Source organism: Meles meles, chromosome 1 (assembly GCF_922984935.1).
Source record: "Meles meles chromosome 1, mMelMel3.1 paternal haplotype, whole genome shotgun sequence".
NCBI lineage: Eukaryota > Metazoa > Chordata > Mammalia > Carnivora > Mustelidae > Meles > Meles meles.
Genome location: NC_060066.1, coordinates 26,409,376 through 26,435,229, shown reverse-complemented (window position 1 = coordinate 26,435,229; position 25,854 = coordinate 26,409,376). Strand labels below are relative to the sequence as shown.

The 25,854-nt window shown below is 35.2% G+C and overlaps 1 protein-coding gene and 1 non-coding gene across 3 annotated transcripts in view; one reads left to right on the top strand and one right to left on the bottom strand.

Annotated features, from left to right (window-relative positions):
* The window catches only part of CSMD3 (CUB and Sushi multiple domains 3), a 1,273,428-nt gene that overhangs the window by 439,312 nt on the left and 808,262 nt on the right, over positions 1-25,854 (bottom strand). For both annotated transcript variants that reach the window (XM_046025880.1, XM_046025873.1), the window contains 3 exons: positions 10,843-11,025; positions 4,773-5,099; positions 1,584-1,778 (listed from right to left, as the gene is read on the bottom strand). In XM_046025880.1, the coding sequence (XP_045881836.1) occupies positions 1,584-1,778; positions 4,773-5,099; positions 10,843-11,025 (705 nt within the window). The remainder of the gene's footprint in view (positions 1-1,583; positions 1,779-4,772; positions 5,100-10,842; positions 11,026-25,854) is intronic.
* Positions 15,478-15,584, top strand: LOC123928165. The gene has a single exon (XR_006815634.1). It is a non-coding gene; the product is annotated as a U6 spliceosomal RNA (small nuclear RNA).

Below are 25,854 nucleotides of genomic sequence, written 5' to 3'. Positions count from 1 at the left end.
GGTAATGGCTATATTAGTCAATGAAGTCTGTTATATTTCTGAAAATTATATATTAAATATTCTCTATTTATCACCTAGAAATCGAAAAAAAAAACAACAAAAAAGGTTTCCATTGTGAGTTTGGACACAGGTAAAAAGAAAAATTGGGAAAGCAAGAAAAAGAAGAAACTATTTAAAAATCATCACCTAATTATTGCATGGTGATCTATTAAAGGGTTTCATGGCTCTGGTTCATCTGTCTATTCCTTAGTAAAAGTTCTTCCATATCTCTTTAAATAAAAAAATGTATGTAGTCTTAGGTACTGTTGTGGAAGGAGAAAAGCACAATACAGAAAGTTAATTCTTATTGTGACAATTCTTTTTTTTTTTTTTTTAAGATTTTATTTATTTGAGAGATAAGGGGTTAGAGTGAGCATGAGAGAGAGAAAGGGAGAGAGAAGGAGACAGAGAGAAAGAACTCACACCAGCAGAAGAGAGGCAGTGGGAGAAGCTGGCTCCCTGGTGATTAGGGAGTCCAACTTGGGGCTCAATCCCGGGACTCTGGGATCATGACCTGAGCTGAAGGCATAAGTTTGACTGAGCCACTCAGGCACCCCATATTGTGACAATTCTAAATTGAAGCTCCACACCCATACACACATTCCTAAAGATTCTAAGTTGAAACACTATACTTGATATATTTTATTTTTAAGTAGGATCATCTTTTCTTTTCCAATATAATTTGTGACTTTATATTGTGACTTTATAATATGTGACTTTATCTATATTCAAAGATATAAACTTTCAAACATTGCATACACACATACCCCACACAACACATACACACATTACATACATGTATGTATTGCCCTGAACTTTCTTAACTATATCTTATTGAGCAAATCAAAACTGAAAAAAACTGTTTAGCAAACTATGCCCACAAAAATTACACATTTTAAATAATGGTTCCTCTAGAATAAATTTATTTATTTCAATGAATCATTGTTAACACATTTTTTTTAAAGATTTATTTATTTGAGAGAGAGAGAGAGAGAGCAGTGAGTGCTGGAGGAAGGGGCAGGGAGGGAGAGAGAATCTCAGACAAACTTCCCACTGAATAAGAAGCCTGGCTCGGACTTGATCTCACAACCCTGAGATCGTGACCTGAGCTGAAACCAAGAGTTGCACGCTCCACCAACTGAGCCACCCAGATGCCCTGTTATTAACACATTTTTGAAAACTAAATGTTTAAACTGTGAATAGTTAAAATCCCATGAAAGAGGATGACTAGAAACTATAAAGCATACTAAACTATAACTCTATAAGGAGAATATCTACATACAACCACGATTTACCATTTATTAACGTATATCTTTTGATAAGAGTTCCTTTTTTAAAAGGGGACTTCTAAAAAGATTTCTAAAAAATTATTTTAACATGAAACACTAAGTGTAATTTGCTTAACTAAATATGCCTAATGTACATTATTAAATAATATTTTATGATAAAGATTACAATAGTCCTGGTAAATGGTGCATTCCCTGTGATGGTTTCTAGTGCACAATTATAATGGGGTTATAATTTTCCCTGGCCATTGCACTTACCTCCACATCTTGGAATGGGTCCACTCCACATTACTTTTCCATCCATAAGTATACACGTAATTGTTTCTGTTCCCTGGGTTTTAATAAATCCTTCTTCACAAATAACTGAAATTGAACTTCCTAATTGAAAGTTGTCCCCAAACCGCCGTGCATTGATTGGTATTCCCGGATCAGGACACTCGTTATGTCCAAATGCTTGAGAAGAGCAAACAAACAAAAACACACAAACAAGCAGTATGAGACGAACCTTTATATGTTTGGATTGAGAAAAACTGATTTTGAGAAAGGTTATGCTTATTTCTAGAACAGCCTTTATTAAAAAAAAAAAAAAAAAAAAAAAAAGAATTGGAGGCTCTCCTTTGACCCTACCTGTTTGCCTATGGGGTAAATAGGTGTGACTTTTAAAATATGAATATACTCTAGATTACACTTCAAAAATAGAACTGCTTCTGCCTATTTCTGGAGATCATTAGGCTTTGGCTGGGTAAAAATGATCACTATAAACCGGTCAGAATTCCAATTATTCTGAATACAGAGCAGGTTGACTACATCTCTTTGCAAACTTTTCTTATGATTCAGTCTTTTGAATGGAGAGACACTCTTGTGAAGTTATAGTGAAAAGTTTAAAACTGGTATGAAAGTCTTAAAATTTCTTTATAATTTTCCATTTGTCATCTATCTTCCGCCATCTAGAAAAAAGGAAGGGAGCTAAGTCTTGCAATTACCATGTTTGAGGCAGTGAAAGGAGCTTTGGAAATGTTATAATCTCATTTAATATTTAGAGCTCTAAAGAGTAATATGAGATTCATAAAAAGATAAGTAGCTGGCCGCAGGTCATAGAGATAGGATTGAAATGTATCCCTCGCTCTGACTTCTAATTTTTTTTCAACAACACTGTATCTTGGGTTTTTCATCTCAAGTCTCAAAAGAACGTGAGTTCCTGAGTTCAGGGCCACTTTATTTTATTTTGTGTCTCCCAGGATATATTTAGCCAAGCTTTAGCAAGTAGCAGAAGTATAGGGACGAAGTGCATATTTTAATCTTTCAAAATTATAGATTACATGAGCCCTCCAAATTGTTCTCTTTATTCATCTGGATGACCAAGTATGTACCATAAGTGTTCAAATTATTATGAGATAAATGAAAGAACATTTAAAATAGCAAAGTCTGAATGTGTACAACATAGTTACGAGGTATTTACAATTACTACTATATTCATGCTACATAAGTACATGAAGTAATTTTAAATTCTCTCACTAATCATCCCTTTGATATTATTCATAAATTATATAACTTTTATTATTCATTCTCCTCATTTTTAAGTTAAACAGTACAGAAGAACATTAAGGCAACTTCTAAAATATACAAATATATTTTGTAGGTATATTATTTTTTTCTCATTATTTTTGTGTGTGTGTGCCAAAAAACTCAATTGATTAAGCCTTGTTGTTCCTATATATAATGCCTGGTAGGTATTTATTTCAGAAAAATATAATTTCAGTAGAAAATATTAAATATAAGAATTTGCATATGATGAATTATATTGTTTACTGAGAAAGAGAACAAGAAACAAGGAGGCATATTTCCATAATATCCTGAAGGTACCATAAACATTAAAGTTAAAAATTATATGTGTTTAAAATAAAATGAAAATTTAGATGGATAAGTGCATATATATATACGTGTATATATGTATACCTTTATACATATAAATGAAGTATTGTTAAAAGGACTTTCAGATAAAGCATATTTTATACAACAGTCTGTATGACACATGTCACAGCTAATTTAACTTTAATGATGTGCAATTACATGTTGACAACTTCACCACCAATGACACTTTGAAAAGGCAGTAACTGTTTTTTGTTACTAATTACCAAAGCTCAGCACTGAATGAGTAGGGGTGGAGGTTAGAGATGCCATTTTTTTTTTTTTAAGAGCAGGAAACTATAATCCTATTGTTATATGACACGAATATTAACTCATCAAGTTAGTCAATATCTGACAGTGTGGTAGCATCAAGGGAGAAAAAAACAAGGAAAGTCACTAGTATTCATTCTATGGCTTTAGAAACATTTGCAAACAGAAGCATTAATATGTAAGGGTATAAACACACTAAGATATTTTCTCCTTCATGTGATTCATATTTTTTTTCCTATATTCAAACCATTTTTTTTTTTTCAGAAAATTACAAGGAATATGAGTGATCTTATCTAGATAAGGTTATTTCACTTAAAGAAATCTCAAAAGGAAGCAATATAAGAAACACAATTAAATAAGATGTTAAGGTAATAGTTCAAAAGGCAACTAAACAAATGACAGTTAATGCTTATTGAGCATTTACTAGGTATCAAATATTTTATGCTAAATTATTTAGATGCATCATTTGATTGATTCCTTACAAAAGTCTAAATATAGTTTTACTGACTGGAACACTGAGGCTCATTTATTAAACCTAAGAATGGAGCAGAGCCAAGATTTGAAGTTGCATAGGTTCACTGTAGAGATGACACTCTTAATCTCTAAGGTACTTCTCTCCCGTGGTGGCCTTGTTAAATCAGCTCAGCGGTCTGCTGCCCCTAAGTTAATGACTGCCTGCTCTATAATGTTTCTGCAGCCTTACGATTTTTTTCTTTGGAATTATAACTCTGTTCTGTCATTGTTTTTAGGTTCCCCATGTGTTTATGAATATTTTGGATTTTATTTTATTTTTTTAAAATTTTATTTTTAAGTAATCTCTACATCCAACATGGAGCTCGAAACTGCAACCCCAAGATCCAGAGTCCTGTGGGCCACTGACAGAGCTAGCCAGGTGCCCCAGTTTATGAATATTTTGAAAGAAAGATTTATCTCATTTATATGTTTGCATACCAATAATGGAGCAAAGTATATGATATATAGTAGGTTTGATCTTACGCTTATAAGATTTAATAGAATAAACTAATATATTGGCTATCATAATATTTGAAACATATTTCCTTAATATCAGGCTTCTCACAAACAGAGAAATGACACAACTGGGAGTAAAATATGGTTGGAAATCAAGAACTAAATGACTGTCCCCGGCACAATTTTATATATATACGATTTGTTCAAGTTTCCTGTTCTGTGGAGGAAGAGAGCTGGTTTATGTGATTCCTTTCTAGCTCCACATTGTAGAAATATGTTTTATGGAAAAAATAAACTTACTGTTATAAGTGATGTTAAAGCCACGTCCCGACATTGAATGGTCCGCTTGAAATTCCAATCGCAGTATATGACTATTACTGGTAAGATGGGAAGGCACCTCAGCCCCAGTAAAGGTTCCAAGAATTGGGGAGTCTGGAGAGTCACCATCTTTAACAGCAAGGAAGTCAAACTGAGATTCCAGATCAAAGTCATTAAAAGAAAGATGAATCCGGCTCCCTGGATCAGAGATTATTGTCCAGATGCAGTTTAAATTATTTCCATACCCTTCTGGGTAATCAGGAGAAAGCACTGTTCCCATTGGTGCAGTAAAGTTAGACAGACAAGGAACTGTTAAAATAAGATTGTAAAATACAACAAATGTTCAAAAGTAATATTCTACCTTATTTTGCCATATCCGTATTATATTTTATCCTTATTTACTTATAATACTTTATTCTTAATATACATTATTTTGCCACAACTATGGTAATCAATCAGCAGGTTGAAAAAAATAATATTAAAAAATGTAAATTATAAAACAGAAAAAAATGTTACCATTTTCACATATTAAAAGAGGCAAACTGTTACTTTGGGTGACTGTATGCTTAAATATGCACAAAAATGTCATGGGAGTGAAAAAGGCAATTTATTTTGACATTTATCATATTTGTGTTGGAGTTCTATACAAAGTTTTTGTTTCTGTGCTTAAGAAAGAAAATTGGTAAAATATTTAGAGATTTCCATGTAAAGCAAGAATCCTCAGGAAATGATTGAAGACAAAAAATATTATGTGGGTATTAACAGAACTAGGATGTTGTAGCTCAGACAAAACTTGGAGGGAGGCTGGTGATTACGCAAGGTTCATTCCTGCCATGGCTCTGGTAGTTTAAAACACAGATAAGACAAATTAGCTTCTATAGCTAACCACTAGTTGTTGACACTAGATAGACAAATTTTCACATCTTACTAAAATGAAGTCTCTCCCTGCCCCTGCTTGACACCTCCCCTCAGTTTTCTTTTAACTTTTAAAAACATCTGAGCTAAAGGATCACACAGAACATTTAGGAAGTAGAAAAAGGGTAAAGAAACAAAGGTAATGGTCTTTTTACAGAGAGGAAATCACAGTTAAAATAATGATGTGTGATACGCTCTAGTTCCATCCACGTCGTCGCAAATGGCAAGATTTCATTTCTTTTGATGGCTGCATAGTATTCCATTGTGTATATATACCACATCTTCTTTATCCATTCATCTGTTGATGGACATCTAGGTTCTTTCCATAGTCTGGCTATTGTAGACATTGCTGCTATAAACATTCGGGTACACGTGCCCCTTCGGATCACTATGTTTGTATCTTTAGGGTAAATACCCAGTAGTGCAATTGCTGGGTCATAGGGTAGTTCTATTTTCAACATTTTGAGGAACCTCCATGCTGTTTTCCAGAGTGGTTGGACCATGGAGAAGCAACATGGGGGGGTAGGGGGATAGGAGAAGAATAAATGAAACAAGATGGGATTGGGAGGGAGACAAACCATAAATGACTCTTAATCTCACAAAACAAACTGGGGGTTGCTGGGGGGAGGTGGGATTGGGAGAGGGGGAGCGGGCTATGGACATTGGGGAGGGGAGGCGAACCATAAGAGACTATGGACTCTGAAAAACAACCTGAGGGTTTTGAAGGGTCAGGGGTGGGAGGTTGGGGGAACAGGTGGTGGGTAATGGGGAGGGCACGTTTTGCATGGAGCACTGGGTGTTGTGCAAAAAGAATGAATACTGTTACGCTGAAAAAATAAATAAAATGGAAAAAAAAAAATAATGATGTGTTTTCTTCCAGTGGCTTTCATTACATAATTTGGAAAAAAAAATACAATTCATTTAATTTTGCCCCAAATTTTATTTACAAAGAGTATGAAATTTAAGCCTGAAAAATATTTTGCTAAATTTCTGCCTGGAAAAGTTGTATTCACTTACTCTGAAATATCTATCTATCTATCTATATGATGGCCTCTATACCATCATAAAATATTATGATTATTTAACCTTCCTTATTTGATAGGAGAAATGACATATTATTAATCTGCCCTTCTTTGCCTACTAGTAAAGTGGAAGTTTTCTCCATTTTCTCTCTTTTTGGAATTATAAGCTCATGAACTCTGATCATTTAAGATTATGAATACTTAGTCTATGATACTCATTCAATATTACCATTCGTATAATATTCATTTATTATTATAAAAATGTTAGTATAAATAACTTTTTAGAATATTAAAAAATAATTTCTTTGGTTTTTAATATTGTTTTTTAAATTTAGACCTTTTATTAACATTCAGAAATAAGACCAATACTATTTCTCCAGCTACAGAAATATAAAGACAAAAATGTAACCATACCTATATATATGTGTGTAAAATGTTACATATGTAAAAGAATGATAGGAATTATATATATAATCAGTTGTTTATTACTATATATATAATTTTTTATCATTTTAAATGTAATTTCTAACCTAAGTTTGCTTCTTCTGTATGGAATGATGTTGTTAACACCAGGTCTTGGAAACTGATCCATTGGGCTGGATCCAGACTGCAAATGTGTCTGGTATGATTTTTGCTTATGCCTGTACAAGAATTTGAAATTACATTTTAAAATCGTCCTACTTCACATTTGAGGGGAAAAAATCAGGAATTCTAGCTTCTTTGAAAAAGTTAATGCACTCCAGTTCCCTACCACTTCCATCATGGGTGCATATATACCTAGTCCCATTCCTTTCACACCTTTAACCTGCCTGCATCCTGGAATCATTTGATTCTACTGCCCTTGACTTAAAGGCAGGGTCAGCAAACCTTCTGTAAAGGAACAGATGGTAAATGCTTTGGCTTTACAAGCCACATTGTCTCTTTTGCAACTACTTAACTCTGCCACATAGCAGGATTATCAGCCATGTGCAACAGGTAAATGAAAACACACAGTTACGTTCCCATAAAACTTTACCAAACTAGGCTTCAGGCTAAATTTGTCCCAAAGACCTTATTTTGCTAATCTCTGATCTAAACGATCCCTATTTTGGCAAGTGATGACCAAGATCTATCATGCTAATTTTCCATCTCTAATAAATAGGTCAATGCCGATGTAATACTCTAAACCCTTAGTTATATTAGATGCAGTTTTTAATGACACTTCCTTTGACCCAGGGTTATATTTCTGTGAATAGCACACTAATTTTATGGTAGCAACTTAATATTATACTTTGAAATCCATATAAGTACTTTTCTTTTAAAAAATTCTCACATCAATTCTACTGTTGCCTTTTTTTTTTTTTTTTCCTAAACCTAGTGGCCTGTTAACACATTCCTAAAGAATGCGTGTTCCCAGATAAATTATGTTAGGATTTTTATTGAACTTCCAAAGCAATTTTCATACAATTCACATTTATTATAATGCAATAATATAATGTGTTCTTATTCAGGAACATGGCATCTATGTTTTTCTCATAAAATTTTCTTTTCTGAATAAGTTTGTAGTTTTCTACAGGTTATTTGGATTTATGCAAGAATTATTTCCACATATTTTACAATTTTATTTTTCTGAATAAATTAGCTTTCCATTACATTTTCAAATTAGCTCTTGGTATATAGAAAACTATTAATTGCTACATATTTATCATATAGCAAGTTGCAGGGCTTACTTACTTTTAAAATAGTAAAAAAAGGGGCGCCTGGGTGGCTCAGTGGGTTAAAGCCTCTGCCTTTCGCTCAGGTCATGATCCCAGGGTCCTGGGATCGAGCCCCGCATCGGGCTCTCTGCTTGGCAGGGAGCCTGCTTCCTCCTCTCTCTCTGCCTGCCTCTCTCCCTACTTGTGATCTCTATCTGTCAAATAAATAAATAAAATCTTAAAAAAAAAAAAAAAAGTGAATTGAGCCTTGCACATTTCTTTAAAATAGTAAAAAAAAAGTGTCTTCTAGATTTTAAGGAGTTTAAATTTGTTTTAGTCAGCATTATTTTGAATATTGTATTAAATGTATTTTAATACCCCTTAAAATGCTTAAAAATAGTTTCCTGGTGGTGGGTATTAAGGAGTTAATGTATTTCATCGAGCACTGGCTGTGATGTGTAAACAATGAATCTTGGAACACTGAAAAAATAAAATAAAATTTTAAAAAATAGTTTCATTTTTGATGCAGTATATTGCATTAATAGATTCTCCAATATTACACAAAATTGTCTCCTTGGAAGAACACCTAGAATTAAGGATCTTTGAATTAAGTCTTTGGAAGTCTTACTAATAGATAATGCTAAGAGAATCCAATCAAACTCTCCTAATACATTTTCTTCTTTTACAGTAGGAACTTCACACGGTGATCTTGGTTAGGGATGAACACCGGCCTTAAAAGTAAAGGGTTCTATTGAGGCGTTATATGCACTCTTCATCTCCTACATTTTCTGAAGAGGCCGCAAAACATATTTTAATTGGGGAAATTTCTGCCGCATTCAAAAAATACTCACTTTGCTAAAACGTAAGATTAGGTATTGTGGCAATATGTATCCAGACACTATCCTGAGAAACAGTAGTGCTTACTCGGTATTTGATTCTTTCCTTCTTTTTTTAACTATGCAAAAATACCCATTAAAAAATGACCTCTAGGGGCACCTGGGTGGCTCAGTGGGTTAAGCCTCTGCCTCAGGCTCAGGTCATGATCTCAGGGTCCTGGGATCAAGCCCTGCATCAGGGCTCTCTGCTCAGCAGGGAGCCTGCTTCCTCCTCTCTCTCTGCCTGCCTCTCTGCCTACTTGTGATCTCTGTCTGTCAAATAAATAAATAAAATCTTGAAAAAAATAAAAAAATAAAAAAAAAGAAAAAGAAAAAGAAAATGACCTCTAGTCTCTTTAAAAGTTCTGTTACTTTAAAAAATGTTAAATAATTTTAAATTGTTAAATAAACAACATTTCCAATAAAAGAAAATACATGTTTTGCAGCATATATTGTAACTCAGATGAAATGTAGGACTTAGGGGTGCCTGCGTGGCTCAGTGGGTTAAGCCTCTGGCTTCGGCTCAGGTCATGATCTCAGGGTCCTGGGATTGAGTCCCACATCAGGCTCTCTCTGCTCAGCAGGGAGCCTGCTTCCCCTTCTTTCTCTGCCTTTCTGCCTACTTGTGGTCTCTGTCTGTCAAATAAATAAATAAAATCTTTAAAAGAAAAAAAAAAGAAATGTAGGTTTGGAAAATGCTACTTTAAAAAAGAAAACAGTTAAATATTGAAGTAAAGTTTGTGCCTTTTAGGGAATGAAAGGTTTCACAAATGAAAAACATTGTAAGTTGGATACAGATGAAATATCTTAAATTTGAAAACCAGAAAATTATTTTTATTTTCATGAGTATTGGCTTTATATGTTAACATTTGTGAATAGTCAATAGCCCAGATGCAAAGTCTTCAATATTACACCCCTATCTGATAAGTTGCATTTGTTGGTATTTAACTGAAACTGGAAAGTGTATCAATAGATAATATAAATTATATTTTTGTTGTAGTTAAATTGCAATGTTTTAAAGTATTTCAAGAAATATATTCTTTTAATCCAAGTATACTGCATATCATAAACATTAATGAATTTTTTCCTGTGCAATATAAATAAACGGCACAGAGTATGTATTAATGTGAGCATCTACAAGCAAAAAATAAGCTAATGCATTATACATAGAATATAAGCTTTAAATATTTTAAGTGCTTTTGATTGAAAATAAGCATATACTATCTTGTTAAAATAAATAAATAAATCTACTAGAATTAGCTCAGATGTATAATTTCTGTAAGAAGTATGCTATCTATAAAGTATAAAATGCCACCAATAAAACATTATAAGAACACATGTAATATATACTTTGCAATTACCAAGTGAACTATGTTAACTTTATTTAAATCTTTAATGAAATTTATAATTTGGCATAAGCATACTTGTTAAAGATAGTATCACAAAGTGCTACTCGTTCAAAAATAATTACACGGTTCCAGCTCTTTGCAATTAATTACAAAAGCAATTATATGCAAGGACAGGGTAACATATGCTATCAGAAAGCAAAGCATCTGGTACTCACAGATACAGATGGGTATATTTGCAGACCATTGGTTATTCTCTTGACAAACAATGGATTTCTCTCCAATTAATTCAAACCCAAACTGGCATTCGAACCTTAAAACGTCACGATTAGAAAATCCATCGCCTTCTCTAATTCCATATAGTGGTGTACCAGGATCACCACAACTTTCTTTTTCAATTTCTGCAAAAATAGAAGATACAAGTCACCTTCCAGGGGTTTGAGGCACATGCTATTCATATGATTAACTTGGTAGATGTACACTCTCTATATCTGAGATATTTCAGAACAAAAAAGATGAATATGTTTTCCGACCTTATTTTTTTTTTTCTTTGTGCTACTCTTATGACTATAATTTGAGGACATGATCTTTAGAAAACAAGAAATGTAGTTCTCTCATTTTGTAGATGGGGAATCTGGGGTGATCAAAACACATGTTAGTGATTGTGCCTAACAGAAAATTTCAATTTTTGTCTGCACTACACACACACACACACACACACACACACACACACACACACACACACATCTCTCTATTTTCCCCAAACCCCCGAAACATTTCTTATTTTTGTTATCTATACATGATACAGTAAATCCTTAGGTCATGACCAGGATATGAGGTACTGTTGCTCGTCTCAATATTCCTACAGCTATCAGTGAATACCTTTCTTGTAGGATCTGTCAGTCTCCCTGACACTTGCTGTTTGAATTATTTCCCCAACTACACCTGTCAAAAAAACGTCTTAGGGCAGGAATCAATTTTGCATTCCAAAACCAAGATATGTTCCTCCAAAAATGTTTCTATATGAGTTAAATTGAAGAAGGTTGAAAAGATGCTCTTAAAAGCACATGAAAGCACTCTTTCAGCTGATACTCAAAGAAACTCCAAATGTCTAGGATCTTCATTGTCTAGGATCTTCATTGTGAAGCTAAGAATGTCAGTAGCAAATTATTGTGGTAGTTGTTTTCATTTTTAAGTCACATGAAATCACATTCATTGTCTTCAAATGATAGCAAAACAATTTAAAAGATAAAACTTTGAGATAAAGTTATGGCTTCTATCCTGATATTCCAACAATCACACATTCCTGATTTTTCTATAATCTACCAGCACCAATTTGATGGTCTCTCCAGTTGTTTTCCCATGTTTTTATAATTATACATAGGCATATATCATATGAAATATTATAAACATCTATATTTATGTAAATATTAAACTCCTCTTTAAAACTATGTATTATAAGATGTACATTACATATGCATTATAATTTTATTGTAGTATATTGTGACTGTTATTCTGTAACTTGCTCTTTTTCTAACCAAACAATAATTTTTGATTTATTTTTTAACACCTGTGTATTTTTATCAGATGCCACAGATGGCTAAAATGATTCCTTTAATAGGCTGGATTTGATATTTTATTTCTTTCTATCCCAAGAAACCGAGATCAAGACCTGAGCTGAAACAGCACTCAATCCACTACACCACCCAGAAGCCCCTAGACTTGCTGTTTTTAATGTCACTATCATTTACCTAGGTATTGCTATTTATTATCTATTCATTTATTTAAAGCTTGGTGCTTGATAGATTTCTTCTGTCAAATAACTTGTAACTATTTTTACGTGCTGAAAAATTGTTACCATTATTTCCCTTAAAATATTGTTCCTTATATACTTTCATCTCTCTAAAATTCATTTACATCGAATATTAGAATTTGGGGATTTAGCCTTCATGTTGCTTAATCTTTCAAATTCTTATTTTTGAAGTTCTCTATTCTGCATTCTTGAAGAAATATATATTATATATATATATATTAATGTATGTATACATATTCTGATTTACTAATTCACTGTGCATGCTTATCTAATTCCAGATCAACCTAATACTGAAAAATCATGTCATTTTTGAATATTTAATGATTATTATTATTTTTTATTATTTCATAACCTCCTACTATTCTTTCATGAATGCAATTTCCCCCTTTATTTCTGAGCATATCTAATATACTTATTTAAAATAATTTTCTTATTCCTCTTTCAACTGTTTCCTTGGGTATAAGCAGAAGAGAGCAGCAGAATAAAAGTTCTTCTAAAGCAGCATGTTTAAAGAGAATGTGGTAAATCATAATTGTTGTTGATCCTGTGATGAAGGTGGGGGAGGAGGTACTTGAGGAAAGAACAAGACTGCTGGTTTTGAGCAAGCTGTCAAATAACTGTTGTTATCTGATTGCTTTGCTGCAACTCTGCAGGTCCAGCACTCCCCATCTTCACCTTCACCATCCGCCACCTTCAGGCTTATTTCTTCTAATGTCAGAACCACCTTGTAGTTCTGAGTGTAAACTTTTCCCTCTGTTGACCTGTGGTGCAATCCACTTTTGTGGTCTTCATTTTGAGTTGGGAAGCCCTCCCTCTTGATAACTGCACTGGACTCTCATTCCATATATGGGTATTTGGCTCTATAGCTGAAATACTTTCCTCTGAGGTCATCACTACAGTTTCTCAGAATTGCCCACAGACTCCTTCTTGGAGGCTTCTACCCCTGAAGCCCCGTGTCTTCCTGCACAGAAGCCATAGCAACAGCCTCCCATGATGGCACTGGCTTATGAAATTCTTAGCTTACCTCTATATTCCGTATATATTTTTACACATTTTTTATATACATTTTTGTTAGGGATCCCCTATAGCCTCATAACAACTGACATTTCCTCTTTCTATTCTTAATCATCAGTGAATTTTTAAAATATGTTTTCTAAAATCTTTGGGATAGAAGTGAGAGTAAGTGCTTACTCCACTGTTTTGAAACAAACCATATGCTTTTTTTTCTTTGTTCCTTGATTTTGAAAATCAAAGATATATTTTCTTTTTTATTATTATTTAAATTCAGTTAGTCAACAAAAAGTACATCATTAGTTTCAGATGTAGTGTTCAACAATTCATCAGTTACGTACAATACCCAGTGCTCATCACATCTTGTGCCCTCCTTAGTGCTCATCACCCAGTTCTGCATCCCCCACCCACCTTCCCTTTAGCAATACTCAGTTTGTTTCCCATATTTTCAGATCATAATGCTTTGAAACTGGAGCTCAATCATATGAGGAAATTTGGAAGGAAATAAAACACTTGGAGGTTAAAGAGTATCCTGCTAAAAAATCAATGGGTCAACCGGAAAATTAAAGAAGAATTAAAAAAAAAAAATCATGGGAACTAATGAGAATGAAAACACAACTCTTCATAACCTTTGCAATACAGCAAAGGTGGTCCTAAGAGGGAAGTTCATTGGAATATATGCCTTTCTCAAGAAATAAAGAAGGTCTCAAATACACAAGCTAACCTTACACCTAAAGGAACTGGAGAAAGAACTGCAAATAAAGCCTAAGCCAAGCAGGAGAAGAGAAATAATAACTGGAGCAGAAATCAATGAAATAGTAACCAGAATAACAGTAGAATAGTTCAATGAAACTAGAAGCTGGCTTGTTGAAAGGATTAATAAGACTGATAAACCCATAGTCAGACTTATCAAAAAGAAAAGAGAAAGGACCCAAATTAATAAAATCATGAATGAAAGAGGAGAGATCATGACCAACCCCAAGGAAATACAACCAACTTTAAGAACATATTATGAGCAACTATATGCCAACATATTAGGCAATTTGGAAGAAATGGACAGACTCCTAGAGATATATAAGCTATCAAACTGAAATAGTAAGAAATAGAAGATCTGAACAGACCTATAAACTGCAAGGAAATTGAAGCAGCAATCAAAAGCCTCCCCCAAAACAAGAATCCAGGGCCAGATGGCTTCCCAGGGGAATTCTACCAAACATTTAAAGAAGAACTAACACCTATTCTTCTGAAACTGTTTCAAAAAATAGAAATGGAGGGAAAGTTTCCAAACTCATTCTGTGAGGCCAGCATTACCTTGATCCTGAAACCTGACAAAGACCACACCAAAAGGAATTATAGACCAATAATGCTGATAAAAATGGATGCTAAAATACTCACCAAGATACTAGACAAAAGGATCCAACAGTACATTAAAAAGATTACTCATCACATGGGATTTATTCCTGGACTGCAAGGGTGGTTCAACATTTGCAAATCAATCAATATGATACATCACATTAATAAAAGAAAGGACAAGAATCATATGATCTTCTTGATGCAGAAAAAGCATTTGACAAAATATAGCATCCTTTCTTGATTAAAACTCTACGCAGTATAGGGATATAGGGAACATACCTCAATATCATAAAAGCCATCTATCAAAGATATATTTTCAACAAAGATGCAATTTTGTATCCACAGTACTCTCATACTGAAAAATATGCAGTAAGTACAATAAATACATACCTATTATATATCACTGACTTTGAAATTTTTTTTGTACCCAAGAGGTGAAACTGATATCTGAACAAATAGTTAATATGCAACAGATGACTATTACAGTAGAAACAGTCACAAACAATAACTAAAAATAGTGGCTATCATTTTTTGAGCATGAAAACTGTACTGGCACTGTGGAAATCTTTTTTCAACATTAATTATACAATTTAATCCTCATAACAACTCTGTGATGGAATTAATTGTCATCTTCATTTACAGATGAGAAAGCTGAGAATCAGAAAATGTAAGTATCGTGCTCGCCTCGTCAGCACATATACTAAAATTGGAACTATACAGAGAAGATTAGCATGGTCTCGGCATAAGGATGACGTGCAAATTCATGAAGTGTTCCATAAAAAAAAAAAAAAAAAAGGTAAGCATAGGTATAGACTAAATAATTGCCCTCCTCCACCCTCCCATTTATATGTTTAATCCTAATCCCCTATGTGATGGTGTTTGGAAGTAGAGTTTTGGGGAGGCCATGAGGGTAGAAGCCCAATTATTTATAAGGGATTAGTGCCCTTACAAAAGAGAACTTTAAAAGCTCCTTTGCCTTTTTGCTGTGTGAGGACACAGAGAGAAGACAGCCATCTATGGATGAGGAAATGAGCCTTGATCTTGGACTTTCTAGTCTTCAGACTGAGATATTTGTTATTAATCACCTAGTTTATGGTATTTTTGTTATAACAGCCCAAAGACACTAACTCAGACAATTTCATAAAACTTGTGTATAGCAGAGTCTACGTGCAAAACAAAGTCTTTTTCTCCTCTCTCTTTTTAGTAGACTCCACAACCAGTGTGGAACTCACAACCCTGAAACCAAGAGCTGAGCTGAAATCAAGAGTCAGATACTTAACCAATCAAGCCACCCTGGTGTCCCACAAAGTCTAAATCAGTAAGTTATACTGGAGGAATTTTCATTCTTTAATTTCCCATTAATGAAATATTTGTTTTGTTTCTAATATGTATCAAAATGATAGTAAGTATTAGGGATATAAAGATAAATAAGTTGTATCCTCTGCTCTTAAACGAGGGCACAAAGGAGGTATAGCTAAGCCCTCTTGGAGTTGGAGGTTGGCAAACAGGTAATCCTTGCTCTTAGAGTCATTTCACTGAGTGGATTGGAGAAGAGGAAAGAACGAAAGGTATTTAGGTGAAAGATGAGCAGCAGCAGTAAAGATATGTAGTCTTTTTGCTTCTCTTTCCTTCTATAGGTGGTGACTTGGTTGGAAGCTGAGTCCGTCGGGGTTACTTTAACAGAATACCATAGGCTGGGTTTATGAACAACAGAAATTTGTTTCTCTGGGCTGTAAGGGCTGGGAGGTCCAAGATCAAATTTCTAGAGATTTGGTGTCTAGTGACATCCTATTTCCTGGTTCGCAGACAGCCTTTTTTTTTTTTTTGCTGTGATGGGGTCCAGGACAGGCCATAGCAGAGTGTGCCACTTTGATGTGTGGATTGTTTTGAGCTGAAGTCAATCAAGGCCCAGGGGACTCCGGAGTAGCTTTTTGCCTCCCTTTTAACTGCCTGAAAGCATTTAGTTAGAGGGCCTGGCCTGGTAGACAGCTATCACCAAAAATAACTACAAAGAGTATGAGCTAGGTGTGGTAAGCCAGAAGGAATTCAGCAAGGCCTGTTTGTTCAAATTCCTCTTTGTGTCCCATTGTCTCTGCACAGCATGGCAAATATTTGTTTAGAAACATTAGTTTTCCCCATCTTCCTGTAAATTGTCTTCCTCCCCTTTGAAATCCCTGATCCTTCCCTCTTTCTCCTTAGCTCAGGATGGAATATAATCCTCAATTGCTTGACTATTGAGAAGAAAAATATCATGGGGGTTCTTATAAATATGAAATTAACATTTTCTCCTGTTAATCTGTCTTATGTCAACTTAATTATTAGACAAGCCAAAAAACCTAGAAGGGAAAAGTTTTCTTCTCCACTAGCTGCATCCTCACATAAAAAAAGTAATTTTTTATCATCAAAATTTTTATTACCAGATTTTATCTTATGCATTTTATTATCAGAATTTTTATTATCAAAAAGCAGATGTAGAAAAAGGCAAGATTTCAAATCCTGAGGGGAAATTGGAGTGGTAGAGTTGTGTGAATTTGCATTTAAAATATGGATTTACACAAGTTAGACAGAGATGAAAATGTGTATAGATAGATAGATAAAACTTTATATATATATATAGATAAAACTATATATACATATATATATATAGAGAGAGAGAGAGAGAGAGAGAACTCTGCATGTAGAATGGCAATTTAAAAAATGTAGAATTAATAAAAATAGAAGATCAATATTTGGTAGCCATGTTAGTGATTTTGGATTCTGGGTGAATGTTCGATAAAAAACAAGATAATAGTGGAGTCTTGGATTACCTCTCTTTGAAGCATGTATCAATCACAAAGGTGAAAATGGTGATGTTACCATGGAAAAACCAGAAGACACTAATTTTATTAGGTGATCAAAGGTCACATAACCAGTGCGGGAAATGTAGAAATTGTTTACCTCCTGATGTGATGCACTAAGACACAGAATCATTTCTGTGGTTTTCCTGTTAAGAATGCATGGGCTAAGTCTGGAGAGGAGGAAAGACTGACTGCCTGGACTCAGATTGAAGGACATGTTATTTATAACAAAAAGACATGACAAATAAATGCAACACTTTTGTGGGTTGACTCCTGAACAAGGAAGGGAAAAGAGACATTTTTTGGATCATTAGTGAGATATGAATGGTGTCCATGAATTATTTGATAGTGTTGTATCAAGGTTAACTTTCTAACCTAGATGGTTATTTTGCGTTTTTGTGGGACAGAGTCTCTGTTTTTATAAAACTCAAAGTATTTGGGAGTGATGAGGCATTATGTTTGCATTTTGCCTTCAAATGGTTCTGTGGTGGTGTTAAACATGTCTGCAAATTCTTTGATGCTCCTCCTATCCAAAGGTGCAAGCAAATTCTCCTCTCTTTGATTATTGGGCAGCATTAATGACTAGCTTCTAACAAATGAAATATGGCAGAATGGACATAGCCACTTCTCACAGCAGCTCTCCTAACATTACCAGTTGCCTCAAGCCCATATATGTTTGGGGCATGGATCAGCCATCAACACACTCTACTTTAGCTTGTTCATTGCAGCAAAAACTATAGAAGCTTGGTATAGAAGTACCAAGATTTGAACCAATAGGATTGCCAAAAGCTCAATTTTCCCAGCAGCTCCCTTAAGGGTTTTCAGTGCCACATGGAATTGTGGAGAACTTCACGCCTGAGGGATGAACTTTGACCAACATGAGGCAGGAAATGGGAAGGAGACCAGTGGATTCGTTGCTTACCTCCCTCTCCCCAGAAAGATGGCACCAAAACACAACTAGCCCACATGGCCCAAATGACCAAACACATAGCTGTGTTTCTTGTGAGGCAATAACAGTAACAGCCAATAGTATATCACCCCATATTTGATTCCTCCATTTCCCTGTTATATCTCTTTTATCCCTCATCTTTGCTGTTTTGGAATTGCACTCCTTTTTTTCCCCCATAAAGTATTAGTCCATAAGCTATGCCTCAGCCTCTGTTTTCTAGGGAACAAAAGCTAGGACCTGTGACTTATCACTGGCAACCAATGAATGGACGAGGTAATTTTTTTTTTAATATTTTATTTATTTGACAGAGAGAGAGATCACAACTAGGCAGATAGGCAGGCAGAGAGAGAGGAGGAAGCAGGCTCCCTGCTGAGCAGAGATCCCAATGCGGGGCTCGATCCCAGGAGCCTGGGATCATGACCTGAGCTGAAGGCAGAGGCTTTAACCCACTGAGCCACCCAGGCGCCCCTTCTATAGCATTCTTATATTGATCTGTATATTTTGCTATAATTTATTTACTTATCTATCTCCTCCCTCGAGCTTTTAATGATCTTTGTATTTCAGGTATCTATACACATGAGGGTAACAATAATTTATATATCATGTATATTCCAGGAAAATTTCTTTTTTTTTAAGCTTTTTTTATCTGAGAGACAGAGAGCAGGAGTGGAGGCAGGGCAGAATGAGAGGGAGAAGCAGACTCCCTGCTGGGTGCAGAGTCCTCTACCAGCTGGATCCCAGGACCCTGAGATCATAACCTGAGTTGAAGTCAGAGGCTTAACTGACTGATCCACTCAGGTGCCCCAGTGCCAAGCAGTGTTCTAATCACTTGCTATATTTAATCCTGATATACCCCTATGAAGATTCAAAGGGGTAAGTAGTTTGACTGAAGGCACACATATTTTACGTGGCAGAGCTGGGATTTGAACCCAGTTAGTTGTTATGGAATATGTGTTCTTCAGACTATATCCTCTCTCAGCATAATTTTCAAAGAATGGTTGTGGAATATGTAAAGAATGAAGAAAGGCAACGAGGAGCATACAAAAACATGTGCTTCTATTAGTAAACAATATATGCAATCACAAATTCCTATAGCTATAGAGAACTAAATATATAGAAAACCGTGGAATGACATGTTCCAGTTAAGTCTTTTGGATAATTTAAATTCTATAGTTGTCTTATAATGGTAGAAGATGAGTGCTGAATATTTTCTAATTACCTCTCAAGAACCATTCACCATCTTTTTATTCTTGCTTTTTTTTTTTAAAGATTTTATTTTATTTATTTGACAGAGAGAGCGATCACAAGTAGGCAGAGAGGCAGGCAGAGAGAGAGGAGGAAGCAGGCTCCCCGCTGAGCAGAGAGCCCGATGCAGGGCGCGATCCCAGGACCCTGAGATCATGACCTGAGCCGAAGGCAGCGGCTTCATCCACTGAGCCACCCAGGCGCCCCTTATTCTTGCTTTTAACCACTGGGTGTAGGAGTAGGAGTTGACCCACATGGACCCATAATAGAGAGGCTCTTGTGCTACCCAACTTTCTCTGTGCGCAATGAGTAGTCAAGAAACAAGTGTCACTAGAAGGAGATGGGATGAGGAGATTGAGAAAAGAGTTCCAGAAGGCATTTTTCTCCCAACTCCTCTGCCTAATTACCATGGAATGGCTGTAACCCTTGGTTGAAAGCCAAGCTTATGTCAGGGTACCCTCTTCATATAGCCGTCCTCTGAGAGCTGTGGTTATCATTCCTGAAGATGATCATAGCTCCCTGTTGAGTGACAACAGCCAGAGATACTGTATAACATCTTCTAAATTTCCTTAATTTCTGTCGACATATATACATAGACTTAATGTGAAGGTGCCATTTGTTTCCTGCAGTATTTCTGACTGATACAGTATAGCTTACCACTGAATGCTTAATGCAACACAGAAAGAATTGTTAGCATCCCACTGATAGGTGATTTCATTATTTTGTCTCCTAGAATACAAAATGGAGTTGGGGTTTCTTAACAAATGTTGCCTCCATTGGAGTCACCTAAATACTGTGTATCATTTATAACTCAAATTGGAAGGAGCAGAATGAACATTCATTTGCAGTCAGCGGTTGGCATTCACAGAGTAGCACCTGGTTCTGCTCTTTCTCTTCCCTGCTGTGGAGGCAAAGAAATCAGAGGCTGGGGAAGAGGTGCTAAAGTAAATGAAGATGGGAGGTCGGAGGAAATAGAAGCAGGGCACTATGGAAAGCTCTTTTGCAATGAGTCGAGAACAAAATTGGAAATGTAGGTTTAAATGGCAGTGGCTGAAATTTGTAGAACAGTACTCTTTCAACACCTTTTCTATGGTGACCAAGTAACTTTGATCCTTGACGCCTAAAGTAATAAACTCTAATTTTAAATTCAATCAGATTTCCAGCCAAAGACTAACATCTGGCCTCAAAGTGACATAGAAATTCTCATTGATCAATCTCTGACTTGACAACAGTTGACACTGTAATTCAAATACTTCACAGAGAAACTGTGTAAGTTAAAAGAAAGTGATCTGTAAAACTTGCAGTTTTGCTGATTCTTAATGTTAAGAAGCCTCTTGGGAATCTCATTACCTTAGCAACGGGCTTACAAAGGTTGTGAAATACAGAATCGTGCAGCTAGAAAAGACCTTGTGAGTTAAATTCGGTCTCACCTTCAAGCATCTCAGACTATAGTCAACTTCAAAAGATTTTTGAGAATAAAATCTATAACCTCTCAGGCAAAGTAATAAAAGATGTATTTGCAATAACAGATGTGTACTTTATAATCATGAGGAAAACCCTGACATTTAAAAAACTTCAGATTAGATAAAACCATTTAATAAAAAATAAATATGCAAACTTCAGAATGCTGTAAATATACCCTGAGACTAAGTTTACCTTTTCCAACAGAGCTAGTGTAAAAGAATATCTGTAGCCCATAGTTAAATCATACACTCTTTTGATATATAGCAAATAGAAGAATTTTAAAAAATTACTCAATTCTTAATTCTATGTGACCTTAAAAAGTTATTGAATGCTCTAACACATTTCATAGAATTAAGAGCTCTTTATTGGTGATAAAAACAATGTGCTTTTCTTTGCTTCTAAATATGATATTATTTGACATATCATTAATTTGGAGCTGTTTTTATGGTTGCATTGACATATTTATGACAAAACTATATTCCATCATCTCAGTCCCATGTTTCCTTTTTCTTTTTTTTTAAGATTTTATTTATTCATTTGACAGACAGAGATCACAAGTAGGCAGAGAGGAAGGCAGAGAGAGGAAGGGAAATAGGCTCCCTGCTGAGCAGAGAGCCCAAAACGGGGCTCAATCCCAGGACCCTGGGATCATGACCTGAGCTGAAGGCAGAGGCTTTAACCCACTGAGCCTCCCAGGCGCCCCAGTCCCATGTTTCTAATTTAGAGGATACCAAGGAACTACAGTTAATATATGTGTAAATAAACAAGGAGTTTGCCAGCCTTCATAGACGTCATGTCTGAATGTGTCTCCTCAAAATTCAAAGATGAGTATTAGAAGATGGAACTTTTGGGGGTGATTATGTCAAGAGGGCTGAGACCTTAGGAATGAGATTGGTACTCTTATGAAAGAAGCTTCAGAGAAATACCTTGTCCCAGTCAGGACAGAGAGAAAAGGTGACAGCTATGACCTAAAAAGAGAACTCAACAAAAGGTCCCCTGCTAAAAACAAGCAAACACACAGAAACAACACAACAAAATAAAACAAAAACAAACGTTTGGTACCTTGGTCTTGGACTTTCAGACTTCGGAACTGTGAGAAATAAATTTCTTTTGTTTACAAACTACCTAGTGTGGTATTTTGTTGTAGCAGGGCAAAGGGACTAAGACAGTAAGGAAGGGATCTATGAACTTGGGTTGTGTGGCATTTTCTTCCAACCCAGTGATTATCAGACTTTCTTCTGACAATGGGCTTCCTGGGGTTTTATGAAAAACATGGACCAATGGAATGAGATTATTTTTAGAGAAAAAACTAAGTATCCTCTGATTTAGTTAAAAAGAAATAATATATGAAAGTGGGTATTTAAGTATTAACATATTTAACAATATTAACATATTTCACAATAGTTCAAAATATTCCACAATGTAGTGATTCCAAAACTGAGAACCAATGTTAACTAGATAGTTCCTTAGTGTAAATTTTATTGTCCAAACATTTTAATGGGGAAAGGTGAGAAGCAATTAAATACACACATACACACAGATACACACACACACACTTCTTGACATAGTCTCTTAGTTCAGAAAATCTAAAGTCTAGTCTTAAACAACTTCAAACTATAACAAACTCATTTCAGTGCAATATTTGCTAAATTATCCACTGTGTACCAAGAACTGTGCTAGGAACTATAGCCACAAAGGAGTGTGTGTCATAATCTTGGCCCTTAAAAAACAGTCTGTTAGAGTCAGTCTGTCAAACAGGTGTATTCAGTGTGTATTTTTTAATTTCTTAGCACAGATTTTTTAAGAGAATGAAAACAAACTATGCTCTGATTGACAGCTATGCCACAAATTGTAAATGTTTTAAAGCTCCAAGATGATTTGAGAAGTTAAGTGCATTCCCCATGTATTCCGATTTAAGCCTAAAGGTGAAATGTAAAGTGACAAGTGACTACATTTACCTGACTTAGTATTCTTTTTTTTTTAAAGATATTATTTATTTATTTGACAGATAGAGATCACAAGTAGGCAGAGAGAGAGAGAGGAGGAAGCAGGCTCCCCACTGAGCAGAGAGCCCGATTCGGGGCTCGATCCCAGGACCCTGGGATCATGACCCGAGCTGAAGGCAGAGGCTTTAACCCACTGAGCCACCCAGGTGCCCTCTGAGGTAGTATTCTTAAAACATGACCCATTCTTTATATTCTTAATGTCCTTCAAAGGACTTCCTCAGCATTTGCTTTCCACCTGGGACTATGCACAGTGTGTATGGTAAAAAGGGGATTGTGGCAGGCTGTTGGAATTAGGAAACCCAGGAATATGCTCAAGGTCATTCTCATTGTAGAAATTTCAGATCAGTTGATGCTATCAAGTAGTAAACCATCTAACTATAGATAGATTCATTATCATTTTTTCATGGTACAGTGATCTTATTCATTCACACATTCATTCATTCGTCTGTCCATTCAGTCATCTCTTAGTATGTTCATTCAAGAAGAGTGTCTTGAAATTATACTTTCTCCTAAATGTTGGGATGTAGAGATGAATAAAACTTCATCTATTACTGCCCACCAGGAAACAAACAAACAAACAAACAAAGAAGTACGCAAATACATAAAAGTGTGATAAATAATGTTGTTTAATAATAATATAATGGGAAACATGGGAAGAAAATGAACAATTCTGGTTAGGAGTAGAAAGATTTCTAAAAACTGAAACACGAGGGGTGCCTGGCTGGCTCAGTCAGTACAGCCTGCAACTCTTGATCTTGAGATTGTGAGTTAGAGTTCCACTTTGGGTATAGAGATTACTTAAAAGTAAAATCTTTAAACAAAACAAAAGAACAACAACAACAACAAAAACTGAAACATAAACTAAGATTGGGCAGGTTTGCAAGGATGTGTGTGGTGGAGGGAGGTGTCATAGCGTGTGTGATAGTTTGTGACATTTCAGGCAAGGGGAAGAGTTTGACCAAAGGAAGATAGTCATCCTTTTGGAAAAATCTAAGCAGGTCTGTGGCTGGGGTTATGGTACAAGGAAGAGTGAGGTAAGACATGAGGTTGGAAGCTACGGGGTAGCTCATGTGCACCAAGAAGCATCTCTGACTTTATTCTAAGCACAGAGAAGTCTTTGGTAAAGTATTCTGACGATGCACACCCGACAAACACTTCACACAGAGCAGTCATGCTCATCATCCATGAAATGAACTAAACATGATATAGAGTCAATTAAAGAGACACGACCCCACTCCCTTAGAAACTTAGAGTCTAATAACAGAACAGTTAAATGAAAGTATCAGGAAGCATTCTTTTTTATGAGAAGGAGTCAACACAGCATTGTTCACTTCAATGTCACTTAATCTGTCTATTCTTTAAATATTTTCCTTTGAAGTACCTTGAATGAAAGAACAAAGTGAAATATAGATTTTCGTCTAAATCTCTGTAGCTACCTGTTTAAAAGAGTTTGCAAGCAGGGGTAGATCAATATTTTTTGAACTATAATAGCAATCAAAGTAAATGGATTTTTCTTTTGAAAGGCCCATAACTGCTAGCAGCCTAACAGCAGCCATCAAAAACTTCTAAACATTATTTCTCTTACTATATCTACTGGATGATGAAAAGACTTGTAATTATTTGGAGTTATATTTATAAAGCAAGTAAGAAGAATCAACCACTCTTATTGTTACAAAAGACCAAATGAAGACAATCCAGAGTTCAACAAATGAGCAGAATGTCTTTTTTTTAAATAACATGTTTTCTCCTAATCACCATAATTTTGACTTCTCCAGAAGTGACCATTATCCCAACTTTTACAAAACCAACTTAGTGTTTTTCTTTATTGGAAGAAGGCAAGGAAGAGAGTCTCCGGAATGCTGGCAATATTCTCTTTCTTGCTCTGGGTGTTCATTTTGTCGTAATCATGAGTTGTACATTCACATTATGTACCTTCTTACATATTGCTATAATTTATTATTTTTTTTAGTTCACCTCAAAGTAAGCAGTAATCTGATAGTAGTAACTATGACAAAACCTTTCTTTATAGAAAGGGAAAGACATTGCATGTTGCAACCCATTCCTGTCCTTTTCTTTCTCTCTTGAACACAGGAAGTGATAGCTCAAACTACTACAGTCATATTGCAACCATGAAGGGAAGGCCAAGAGACTTGCAAAGAAATTATCCCTGACCTGTTGAACTGCTGAACCAATATCTTCAACTGCCTGCCTCTGGACTTCCTGTTATGTGAGAAAAATAAACCATCGTTTTTTTTTTAAGAAGTAAGAGAAGGATGGGGGGTAAGCTAGTGTGATATAATGGGTGCTTTTGATAATATGTCTAAATTTCTAAATATATCAGTTTTCTCACAAGAGTAAAACAAGAGTATTAATTATCAATTTATATGGTCATGATAAGGACTAAATAATAAGAAATGTAAGTAAAACACATAGCATAGTCCCTAACAGAGGATAGGTACAAAAACATTATTTTTTTTATTACTCAGAAACAATTATATTGAAGACTAGGGGCCTTTAATATCACTCATTCACACATAAAATGTCTTGCATGT